The sequence below is a fragment of the Rhinopithecus roxellana genome, chromosome 8 (assembly GCF_007565055.1).
Source record: "Rhinopithecus roxellana isolate Shanxi Qingling chromosome 8, ASM756505v1, whole genome shotgun sequence".
In the NCBI taxonomy this organism is placed as follows: domain Eukaryota; kingdom Metazoa; phylum Chordata; class Mammalia; order Primates; family Cercopithecidae; genus Rhinopithecus; species Rhinopithecus roxellana.
The window spans coordinates 89,626,353-89,638,409 of record NC_044556.1 but is presented as its reverse complement, the minus strand read 5'-3'; the positions used below and the strand labels follow the sequence as shown (position 1 = coordinate 89,638,409).

The window sequence follows — 12,057 nt, the reverse complement described above, 5'->3', positions numbered from 1 at the left end:
TTTGATGAGAGGAATGAACAGGAGCATTGTTGTGGCAGAGAAGGACTCCCTAGTGAAGATTTCCCAGGCATCTTCTGCTACAGCTTGGACTAACTTTCTCAAAACACTCCCATAATAAGCAGATGTTATCATTCTTTGGCCCTCTAGAGAGTTAAAAAGTAAAATGCCTCAAGCATCCCAAAAAACTATTGCCATGACCTTTGCTCTTGACTGGTCCGCTTTTTCTGTGACTGGACCACCTCTTGGTTGCCATTGTTTTGATTGTGCCTTGTCTTCAGGATCATATTGGTAAAGCCACGCCTCATCTCCTGTTATGATTTTTTAAGGAAGTGCTTCAGGATCCTGACCCCACTTGTTTAAAATTTCCATTGAAAGCTTTGCTCAATCCTTTTGTAGCTGCTGAGCATGATGACTGCGTGTTCACACTCATTTGTGAGATGTCCCACCCTTGAACCTTGTTACAACATCGGCACATTACCTGTCTGATATGGAAGGAAAAAAATATGCTCTGCTCTCTGCTCTTGTCTGCAACTGATCTGAATGCAACTGTTTTGGCATCCATCAAATTAAAAGTTTGCTCAACTTTAATTTTTCTGTTAGAATTGTGTAAACCGAGCCAATTGAGGTATCTATGGTGTTGGCTATTGTTTCTGCTGTTAATAATTGGTCTTCCTCAGTTAGGGCACAAATAAGGTTAATTTTTTCCTTGAAAATTGATGTGGATGCTCTGTTGCTTCAGGTTTCATCTTCAATATTGTCTTGTCCTCTCTTAAAATGAGTTATCTATTTGTAAACTGCTGAATTCTTTGGTGCATCATCCTCAAAAACTTTTTGCAAAGCATTGTTAAAAGAAAAACTTCAGCCTAATTAAAGGAGTTTAATTGAGCAATGGACAATTCGCAAATTGGGCAGCCCCTAGAATTACAGCAGATTCAGAGAGACTCCAGGGGTGCCTCACGGTCAGAACAAATTTGTAGGAAAAAAAGTAAAGTGACATACAGAAATTGGAAGTGAGGTACAGAAACAGCTGGATTGGTTACAAGTTGACGTTTGCCTTATTTGAACACAGTTTGAACACTCAGCCGTCTATGAGTGGTTGAAGTGTGGCTGCTAGGATTGGCCAAGACTCAGCGATTGTTACAGGCACATACTCCCAAGTTTTTAATCTTGTCTGCCTATTACAGTAGGTTATAGTTAGTCCACAAGGACTCAAATATAGAAGTATGGACTTCTTCTCAGGCCATATTTAGTTTGCTTTAAGAGCATCAATTTCATTATTCTTCCACCCAAGCCTCACTCTAAAGCTTCCATTTGTCCACCATCAAGCTTCACCACTGATGTTTGTTCTTGCTTCAATTTTAGCAGAATTTATGTTGCTCTGAAAGGGACTCTGTTCAAATTGATGTTTCAGACTACATCCCATTCAGACATGTTATAATAAGTAAGTACAAGTTTATTTTTGTGCAAAAAATTTTTGAAATCCATGCATAGTTTTTTCCTTTTTTTCTTTTCTTTTTTTTGAGACGGAATCTCGCTCTGTTGCCCAGGCTGGAGTGCAGTGATGCGATCTCGGCTCACTGCAACCTTCACCACTCGGGTTCAAGCAATTTTCCTGCCTCAGCCTCCTGAAGAGCTGGGATTACAGGCACCTGCCACCATGCCCAGCTAATTTTTGTAGTTTTAGTAGAGACGGGATTTTGCCATTTTGGCCAGGCTGGTCTCGAACTCCCGACCTCAGGTGATCTGCTTGCCTCGGCCTCCCAAAGTGCTGGGATTACAGACATGAGCCACCATGCATGGCCAGTTTTTTCATAATATGCATTTTCCATGAACTTTCTTAAGACCTCTCATATATGACAGAATTTTCTTCCTTTTTTAGACTAAATAATTTTCCATTGTATTTATATACCACATTTTCTTTTTACATTCATCCATCAATAAATACTTAAGTTGCTTCCAACTCTTGGCTATTGTGAAATAATACTGCTAAGAACATGGGTGTACAAATATTTGAGTCCTTGCTTTTAATTATTTTGGGTATTTATATTCAGAGTAGAATTGCTGGATCATAATAGTATAGTACTTTTATGTGTAAATCTTTGAAGAACCACCATATTGTTTTCCATAGCAGCTGCACCATTTTACATTCCCAAGAGCAGTACACAGTGTTCTGATTTCTTCATATCCTTGCCAACACTTGTTATTATCTGTCTTTTTTATCATAGCTATCCCAGTGGGTGTGAATTGGTATCTCATTGTGGTTTTGATTTGTAGCTCCCCAATAATAATGATCTTGAACAGCCTTTTGTGTGCTTATTGACTTAACTACTGTGGAGAAATGTCTATTCAGATCCTTCGCACATTTTTGAATAGGGTTATTTGTCTTTTTATTTATCAACTTATAAGAGTTTTAAATGTGTTTAAATGTTTTGGATACAAGTGCTTTATCAGATATAAAATTTGCAAATATTTTCTCCCATTCTGAGAGAATGTCTTTTTGCTTTCTTGATACTGTCCTTTGAAGCACACAAATTTTTAATTTTGATGAGGTCCAATTTATACTTTCTTTGGTTGATTGTGCTTTTGTGTCATAGCTGAGAAACTGTTGCTTAATCTAAGGTCATGAAGATTTACACCTATGTTTTCTTTTAGGAATTTTTATAGTTTAGCTTTTACATTTAGGTCTTTGGTTCATTATCAGTTTCACATTTGTATTGTATATGGTTTTTAAAAAAGTTTTGTTATAGTTTTCATTAGAGTAGTGTAACATACTAAACTCCACTAAACTTGGATGTTATCCATAATATCTAGCACATGTAGAGAATTTTATCTTTTATTATCTCAATTTTATGGACATGCATTCTCACATTGTGATCTAGGTAGGGCAGTGTAGTTATATTCACTCCCCAAATGGGAAAGACAAAGGCAGAAATGTTCAATGACTTGTCCAAGATCATGGTGCTCACAAGAGGTAAAGCAAAGCTTAGAACCCATGTCTTCTGCTCTCACTCCTCATGCCTGTTTCCACTGCTCTGAACATGTTCAGGGAGAGGATTCTGAAGGGAATTACCAGGAGGGCCATTGGGCACATTTTTGAGAATACTTATGTTGTAAAAGAGGGGTTCTCATTAAGGAAAGATACCAACAGTCACTGGAGATCTTGATAGGCACTTAATTTATAATATATCATTTAATCTTCCTAATAACCCTTCAAGAAAGGGAGAAGAAAGCTAAAAACTACTACTGAGAGTAATTTGTTCAAGAATACACACAAGGGAAGTAGGTGAACTGCAATTTGAGCCTAGATCCTGGGGCCATCATTACTCCTGGGATACTTGGATGCTGGAAGAGGAAGTGCTGAGTATGGAGTCCCACCAGCAACATAACTTAAAAATATATATATGTATAGGCTGGAGAGCCTTTTTACCTCGTTGTTGGCTGAGATACTCAAGCAAGGCAAGCTGAATTGTCTTTGTTTTTTCATTACTAACTCAAATTCCCAAGTTTATGAATAGTATTTATAAAAACATTCACACACATATTATACACACACACACTTTTTTTTTTTTTTTTTTTTTTTTTGAGACGGAGTCTCACTCTTTCACCCAGGCTGGAGTGCAGTGGTGTGATCTCAGCTCACTGCAATCTCCACTGCCTGGGTTCAAGCAATTCTCCTGCCTCAGCCTTCCAAGTAGCTTGGATCACAGTCACAAGCCACTACGACTGGCTAATTTTGTATTTTTAGTAGAGACGGGGTTTCACCATGTTGGTTAGACTGGTCTCAAACCCCTGATCTCAGGTGCTCAGGTGATCCACCTGCCTCAGTCTCCCAAAGTGGTGGGATTACAGGTGTGAGCCACTGCACCAGGCCCCTGACACACACGTTTTATCTTCAGTCATTACAACTGTTTTCACAAAAATAATCCAACCCAATAATTGATAAATAGACCACAGGACTAGAAATGGTCAAACCGGATATTTCTAAAATGTGGCCATGTTTATTTTTCTTACGGTATTTTAAAAATTTTTTAGAATTTTTATCGGTACATAGTAGGTGGATGTATTTATGAGGTACATGAGATGTTTCTTATGGTGTATTTTTATTTAGGTTTTTCATGACTTGATGACCTTATCCATACCATGTTTTTTTTTTTTTTTTGAGATGGAGTCTCACTCTGTCGCCCAGGCTGGAGTGCAGTGGCCAGATCTCAGCTCACTGCAAGCTCCGCCTCCCGGGTTCACGCCATTCTCCTGCCTCAGCTTCCCGAGTAGCTGGGACTACAGGTGACCGCCACCATGCTCGGCTAGTTTTTTGTATTTTATAGTAGAGACGGGGTTTCACCAGGTTAGCCAGGATGGTCTCGATCTCCTGACCTCATGATCCACCTGTCTCGGCCTCCCAAAGTGCTGGGATTACAGGCTTGAGCCACCGCGCCTGGCCCACGGTTTGTTTTTTTAAAAAAGCAAACAACACACACAGTCACGTCATTTTAAATGGGAGTAAGTGATTGCAGGAAATTTAATACCTGTGTCGCATGTTGCTATGGTTTGAATGATGGTTTTCCCTCCAAAATTCAATTGTAACATAATCCCCAATGCAACAGTATTAAGTGGTGTGGCCTCTGGGAGGTGATTAAGTCATGAGGGTTCTGCTCTCGTGAATGGGGTTAGTACCCTTATGAAAGGGCTCAAGGTTGATGGAAGTGTTCTCTTGCCTTTCTGTCCCTTCTACCATGTGAGGACACAGCATGCATCCCCTCCAGAGGATGGAGCAATGAGGCACCATCTTGGAAACAGAGAGCTGCCCTCACCAGACACCAACGTTGGCACTTTGATCTTGGACTTCCCAGCATTTGAAACGGTGATAAATTATTGTTGTCGGCTGGGCACGCTGGCTCGTGCCTATAATCCCAGCTCTGTGGGAGGCTGAGGCAGGCAGATCACTTGAGGTCAGGAGTTCAAGACCAGCCTGGCCAACCTGGTGAAACCCTGTCTCTCTACTAAGAATACAAAAATTAGCCAGGAGTGGTGGCAGGCACCTGTAATCCCAGCTACTCTGGAGGCAGAGGCAGGAGAATTGTTTAAACCCAGGAGGCAGAGGTTGCAGTGAGCCGAGATCACACCGTTGTACTCCAGCATGGGTGACAAGAGCGAAACTCTGTCTCAAAAAAAAAAAAAAAATCTTCTCTATAAATTACCCAGTCTCAGATGTTTTGTTATAGCAGCACAAATGGACAAAAACATACGTGTAATCCTCCCATCACAGAGGGAGTCACTGAGGCACCGAAAAGTGGGCTAGATTCCTGCTTCTAGTACTTGCTTGCCATTGTCTTTGGACAAATTACCAGGTTGTTGGGAGAATCAAGTAAGCCAATCATTGTAACACCTGTCATAAATATTCAATAACGAACCTTATTGAAGAGTTAGGTGTGCCTTGGCTTCGATCACACAGCTAAGTGCTAGATCTCTGGCTGGGATACAGCTTCAGGCTTTGGAGTTATGAGAAGAGTCACTTAGAGTTTTTGTTTAAAAGGCAGATTATCGGGGAAGGGTCTAAAAACATTGATTTAAATAGTAGTTGTGTTGTTGCGTGTACATGAAAACTGCCTCAGAATAAAACCAGGTTTGCCTTGGTCTAATGACACCTTGACCATCATGATATTCACACAAGGCATTTGCTTCTCCCACTCATAACGTCTCATGTTTTTTTTTTTTTTTAGACGGAGTCTCGCTCTGTCGCCCAGGCTGGAGTGCAGTGGTGCAATCTCGGCTCACTGCAAGCTCCCCCTCCGGAGTTCACGCCATTCTCCTCTCTCAGCCTCCCGTGTAGCTGGGACTATAGGCGCCTGCCACCACGCCCGGCTAATTTTTTGTGTTTTTAGTAGAGACGGGGTTTCACCGTGTTAGCCAGGAATGGTCTCAATCTCCTGACCTCGTGATCCGCCCGTCTCGGCCTCCCAAAGTGCTGGGATTACAGGCGTGAGCCACCGCGCCTGGCCTCTCATGTTTTTTTAAATTTCTATTCTTTCATTCTTAAAGGGCTGACCTTTTCTTGATCTCCTCTCCAAATTGATAGTGAAGTGCAAGCTGCTGCAGCCCGCCCCCCAGGTGCTGACAAGGACCAGTGTTTTAATCTTCTTAGAGAGCAGATCAGAGTGTGTTTAGAAGGCAAAGGAGAGGTTAAGCTAGCTCTGAAGGATTACTTTGTAAAACTGAACTTTCACCCTCCCTGCTCTCCCTCCTACCTTAGCATAGCAGCACCCAGTTACCCAAGGCACAAAGCTGGCATCAGCAATGAGACTTCCTTCTCCTCACACCCAGTGACTCACCTAATCCTTCATTTTCCACGTCTTGAAAGGTGGAGTGCATGCTGCCACCTCTCGCTAATACTGCCTATGCTGTGGTGATGGTGGTGGTAGTGGCTAACTGATGGGTGTTCGCAGCTATTATAAGGTCCTTACATCTATCAAATCATTTAGCCCTCAAAACAACCCTGTTACTTGCATCTTACAGATAAGAAACTGAGGCACAGAGAATTCGGTTAGGAAACTAACGTGCCTGAGATTATACAACTAGCAGCCCATCTGGATTCTTCCCATCCAGGCCCTGGGGCTCCAGAGCCCACCTTCTGCACCTCTCCAGCTACCAGTGCAGGCATCTCTCTTCTGTCCTTTGCATGCCCCAAATAAGCTTCTTCCTGACTGGTTTCTAGGCTCTCATCTTGTTCCCCACCAATCCATTTCCCATATTTTTGTTCGAAGACACAAATAGAAACATACCCCCCTCTTTAGGTAAAACCCGACTTTTCCATTGCTCCAGTGCACTAAGCAAGTTCAACTCCTTAGCCTGGGCGGGCCTCTGTGTACCACTCTGTCATCTTAGTATACTGCCTTTTAACTTTGTAGTTCCTGGGATTCACCCATGTTTGCTTAGCGGTCCCATTCCTCCAAACCCATAAATTCCTGGAGAAAAGGATTGGAGCTCAATGACATTTGTTAAATGAATTTTTGAAAAGCAACAGTGCTTTATTACTGGAAAGTGTTACAGATATTGTGAATTTTTTCCTAGGGCTTCTTTAAATTTCGTTGAATTCTCATCCAATATCATCGTAACATTTGATCAGGTAGTTTATCACCTTGTAGTGTCACTGTTCCTTTCTGTATCCTCTCGAAGCCTCCCGTTTTTCCTTTCCTAATTCTCTTCCAGCCCACTGCACGATCTAGTGTCGAATGGATGAAACAGCTGAGCAGAACAGTTCTTTAGCTGTCGGCCTAAATGACCAACTTCATGACCTCTCAAGGTCTCGCTCCCCGGCTGCACGCAGCTCAGCTTCCAACATTCGGGAAAGGCGTGCCCGGCTGGCGAGGGGCCGCTGGGGCCGAGTCCCGGACGTCGCGACGCGCAGTGGGCTGCTGCGGCCGGGGCTCTCGGGAAAAGTGAGGGGACGTAGGCGCCCGAGCAACGTGGGTTTCGGGAACCGTGAATATTTCACTTTGCGTAGAGCCCCCTCGGGCAATGCGACCCAGAACCCTTCTTTCCCCCTGCCGGGGCTTCCCTCCAGTCCTCCACTCGGAACAAACAGCCTGCAGTTCCCGCAGCTGCAGCGGGGGCCGCGGAACACGCGCCGGGAGCGGGGCCCGGGCGGGACTCCGGAGCTGGTGCTGCTCCCCCAGCGCTCCAGCGCCGGGCCTCGCCGCGCGGCCTCCTTTCTCCCTTCTTCCCGCCCTGCTCGGCCGGAGGCGGCGGCGGAGGGCGGAGGCGCGGACCCCCTCGGCGGCACCTCCTCCCCGGACAGGCGCGGGCGGAGCCCAGCCCGCCTCAGCCAGCCCCGGCGGGAGCAGCGCGGCGCAGCGCCGCGGGCAGCGAGCTCCGCATTCGAACCTCCCTCGCAAAGACAGTCTCCGCCCCACAATGCACCGCGGCGGGCAGCCTTTGAAAAAGCGGCGCGGCTCGTTCAAGATGGCGGAGCTCGACCAGTTGCCTGACGAGAGTGAGTAGCACCTCAAAGCAACCCCGCCTTTTCCCGCCTGCTGCCTGCCCCACAGCTGCACCGGCCGGGACGGACGGCCGTGCCCTCCGCTGGGCAGGTGGGCTGACTGCCAGCCCCACCGTGGTCCCCTAGTCCTCCCACTCCGGTGTTGCCGCCGCGTCGCCGCCTTTGTTATGGTGTCTGTGTATTGGTTTCTGGGGTTGTGTGAGCGCCAGGGCCGGAAACTGAGAGCCCGGGAGTCCAGCCTGTGCCAGGCGGAGGCGGTGGCTGCTCCCCTGGCCCGACTCCGGCCCCCAACCGAGGTGGGGGGAAGAGCGGCCCCCGGGCGCGGGGGCTGTCCTCGCCGCCTGCACCACTCGCCCGGCGCCGTGAGACGCCCGCCGGGGTTATGTAACTCGCCTGTCCCGGGGCCGGGGAAGGGCTCGGGCTGGGCACGGGGTGGTCCACGGCCCCTTCTTCTTGCCCCAGCTTCTGATCTTGTCCTGTCACAGCTCCTGCCTCTACGGGCACTTGTGATCTTCACTGTCCTCCCCGCCCCCCCCCCACCGGTGTGTCCACCCCTGGAAGTGTTTCCGTGTCAGAGGGTTGGCCCCTTCCCCTGGGACCACAGGTGGCTGTGGACCTTTCCTGAGATCATCCAGCCCGGATACTCAGTGTTCAGGTAGCCCCCGTCCCGCAGAGTTTATTCTATATGTGTCTTAAGAGCCATGAAGGTACCTTTATGTATGGATGTGACCAACACAGCGTACATGTGCAGTACCCTGCCTGACACCCACCCTAGGGCATTGCCTCACCTAACCGTGTTTACTCACCCTGACATCTAAGACATGTATACTCGTGTTGAGTAAGTAAAAGCACCAATTCCATAGTTTAAGGGCAATGGAACTTACTTTTGTAATTTACAGTATTGCATAAATTATATGAAAAGGCAAATATGTTAATTACAAAAAGTCCACATTCACTATTCAGTTTATACATATTTGTGAAAGGCTCAATCACTATTGAATCTATGCACAAGGCAAATGGACTTTAAAAAAGAGAACTCAACATACCGATTACATTTTCTTTGTGGGGTCATGTATTCTTAATAAGTTATAAAGTTAAAATAAAAGTTCAAGTTGCCAAGCTGGTGAAAAGTCGTATAAAAAGTGTTTGTGTTTTAAATTTGATAGAGAGCAGCACTAAGTACCAAAGGAACTTTGTCCTTAATGGAACTGTTCTCTTTTGTGATGTCCAATAGGGTAGCCAAGCTACTAGCCATACGGAACATTTCAAATGTGGCTAGAGTGATGGAGGAACTGAATTTTGAATTTTATTTACATAGTCACATGTAGCTAGTAGCCACTGTATTGGATAGGGAACAGCTATTGACCAGTCATGAGTTGTTTATTTGTAGAATACAATTGATTGTGATTTATTTTATTTATTTATTTATTTTGAGATAGAGTTTCACTCTTATTGCCCAGGCTGGGGTGCAATGGCGCTATTTCGGCTCACTGCAACCTCTGCTTCCCGGGTTCAAGCAATTCTCCCACCTCAGCCTCCCAAGTAGCTGGGGTTACAGGCATGAGCCCCCACCACCACGCCCGCCTGTTTTTTTGTATTTTTAGTAGAGATGGGGTTTCTACATGTTGGTCAGGCTGGTCTCGAACTCCTGACCTCAGTTGATCTGCCCGCCTCAGCCTCCTAAGGTGCTGGGATTACAGGTGTGAGCCACCGCGGCTGGCCTTGATTGTGACTTTGGATGCTCCCAAATGAGTGTGGACCTACTAAGCACAGTGTACTTGTCATCCGAAAATGTTTTTCGTCATCCTTGGTATCTTTATAATAAAGATGTCTTATCACCTCTTGGATGTCACAATCACTAGAGCTCCTATTTTGGTTACTGCAGTCATTCTGTTGTAATGAGAGGCATTTTAAGTGGCTTTCTTACAACTGCCGTTAGGAATATTTGCTTCATATCATCCACCATTTATTGAGAATTTAGTTCTTTGTAGGGACTTAGGATTTATATTAGGGTTCAAATTCCAGCTCCACTTTCAAATTAATATAACCTAATCATTTATATTACTTTGTGACATCTCTGGTACATTGGTGTGTATTTGCGAAGTGTATTTCTTGTTTAACCAGACTTCAGCTTTGTTGAAACCAGGGATTTTCTTTCTTTGTTATACAGTGCCACAAATCAAGTATACATAAATACTTAATTTATATGGAATTAATGCAAAGTAACAGGTATTATTAATGAAACTGGAGCAGGGTCTTGAAAAGGAAAAGCGATTTCAATTTGATACTGGAAATAACAGTATGTTTTTTGGCCACATTTAGTCAAGGAGTCTAGCTAATATATTATTCAGTAGTCGATATAACATTATCAATAATGAAAGCTACCATTTATTGAGTATTTACTGTGAACCAGATGCCATACAAAGGATATTATGTGTATTTGCTCATTTAATCTTCATTTCAATTGATGTAAGTACTCACATTTTATATGAGGAAACTAAGGCTGTCTTCAGCCCAGATCTTTCCTGAGCTCCCTTTCTTGATATCTCTTGCCTATTTCACATTTCTTCTTAGATGCTTCAAGGGCCCTTCGAACTACACGAGTTTAAAATCCACCTCGGCCGGGCGCGGTGGCTCAAGTCTGTAATCCCAGCACTTTGGGAGGCCGAGACGGGCGGATCACGAGTTCAGGAGATCGAGACCATCCTGGCTAACACGGTGAAACCCTGTCTCTACTAAAAAATACAAAAAGCTAGCCGGGCGAGGTGGCGGGCGCCTGTAGTCCCAGCTACTCGGGAGGCTGAGGCAGGAGAATGGCGTAAACCCGGGAGGCGAAGCTTGCAGTGAGCGGAGATCCGGCCACTGCACTCCAGCCCGGGTGACAGAGCGAGACTCCATCTCAAAAAAAAAATAAAATAAAATAAAATCCACCTCAGTCCTACCCCAGGACAGATACTTCTAGTGATTCGAATGATTCCACTGTGCATTCAGCTGGCAGGGCAGTAACCTAGAGATTTTCTTTGGCACTTCCCTCTCTCTCTTTTCTTTTTTTTTTTTTTTTTTTTTTTTAACTGAGACAGAGTCTTGCTCTGTCACCTAGGCTGGAGTGCAGTGGTGCGATCTCAGCTCACTGCAGCCTTTGCCTCCCGGGTTCAATCGATTCTCCTGCCTCAGCCTCCTGGGTAGCTGGGTTTACAGGCGCCCACCACCACACCTGGCTAATTTTTGTATTTTTAGTAGAGGCGGGGTTTCACCATGGCTAGGCTGGTCTTGAACTCCTGACCTCAGGTGATCCACCCGCCTCAGCCTCCCAAAGTGCTGGGATTACAGGTGTGAGCCACCACGCCCCCGGCCACTTTCCTCTCTTTCACTTCCCATATTTAAGCCTTTACTAAATCTGTACATTTTACCTTCTAAATATCTATCAATTCTACCCATTTCCTACCATCACCATAGCCCAAACTGTCACCATTTCTTCTCTTTACCGATTACCTCAGCCTCTCATTAATTCAGCCCCCTTCCCACAAACACACAGTGAGTGGGATCCTTTCAAAATGAATATATGTCATCCTCCTGTTAGAAACCCTTTAGTAGCTGTAAGACCCTTTGTAGTCTGGCTGCTCCCTACCTCTCAGCTTTATGTCATACCACTTGTCCCCTCATTCTATCCCTTTGGGTTAAATTGGACCTTTTTCATTCCCTATACTCACCAGTCTCCCCTTTTCTCCAGGGTCTTTGCACATGCTATTCTCTCAACCTGGAATGCTAACCCCTCACACCCCCCTTACTTTCAGTTAACTTATAATTATCTTTTAGATCCCATTTTATGCTTCTTCAGAGAGCCATTTCCCATCCTCCCTGACTAAATTATGCCTTCTTTAAATCTGTTTTTTGTTTTTTAAAGAGACAGGGTCTCTGTTGTGTAGACTTGAGTGCAGAGGCATGATCATGGCTCACTGCAGCCTTGATCTTCTGGGCTCAGGAGATCCTCCGGCATCAGTCTCCCCAGTAGCTGGTCCCACAGGCATGTACCACCATGCCCAACAAGGTTTTCGTTTTTG

The 12,057-nt window shown here is 45.2% G+C and overlaps 1 protein-coding gene and 1 non-coding gene across 4 annotated transcripts in view; both read left to right on the top strand.

Annotated features, from left to right (window-relative positions):
• The first annotated feature begins 384 nt into the window (after positions 1–384).
• LOC115899473 lies at positions 385–488 on the top strand. Its single transcript, XR_004059172.1, has one exon. It is a non-coding gene; the product is annotated as a small nucleolar RNA U13 (small nucleolar RNA).
• Positions 489–7,602: 7,114 nt separating this feature from the next.
• Positions 7,603–12,057, top strand: part of LIN9 (lin-9 DREAM MuvB core complex component) — a 96,611-nt gene continuing 92,156 nt past the window's right edge. For 2 of the 3 annotated variants that reach the window (XM_010381999.2, XM_010381991.2), the window contains exon 1: positions 7,603–7,990. In XM_010381999.2, coding sequence (XP_010380301.1) covers positions 7,912–7,990 — 79 coding nt within the window. In that variant the 5' untranslated portion in view covers positions 7,603–7,911. The remainder of the gene's footprint in view (positions 7,991–12,057) is intronic. The other variant, XM_030936977.1, reaches the window with a different exon arrangement.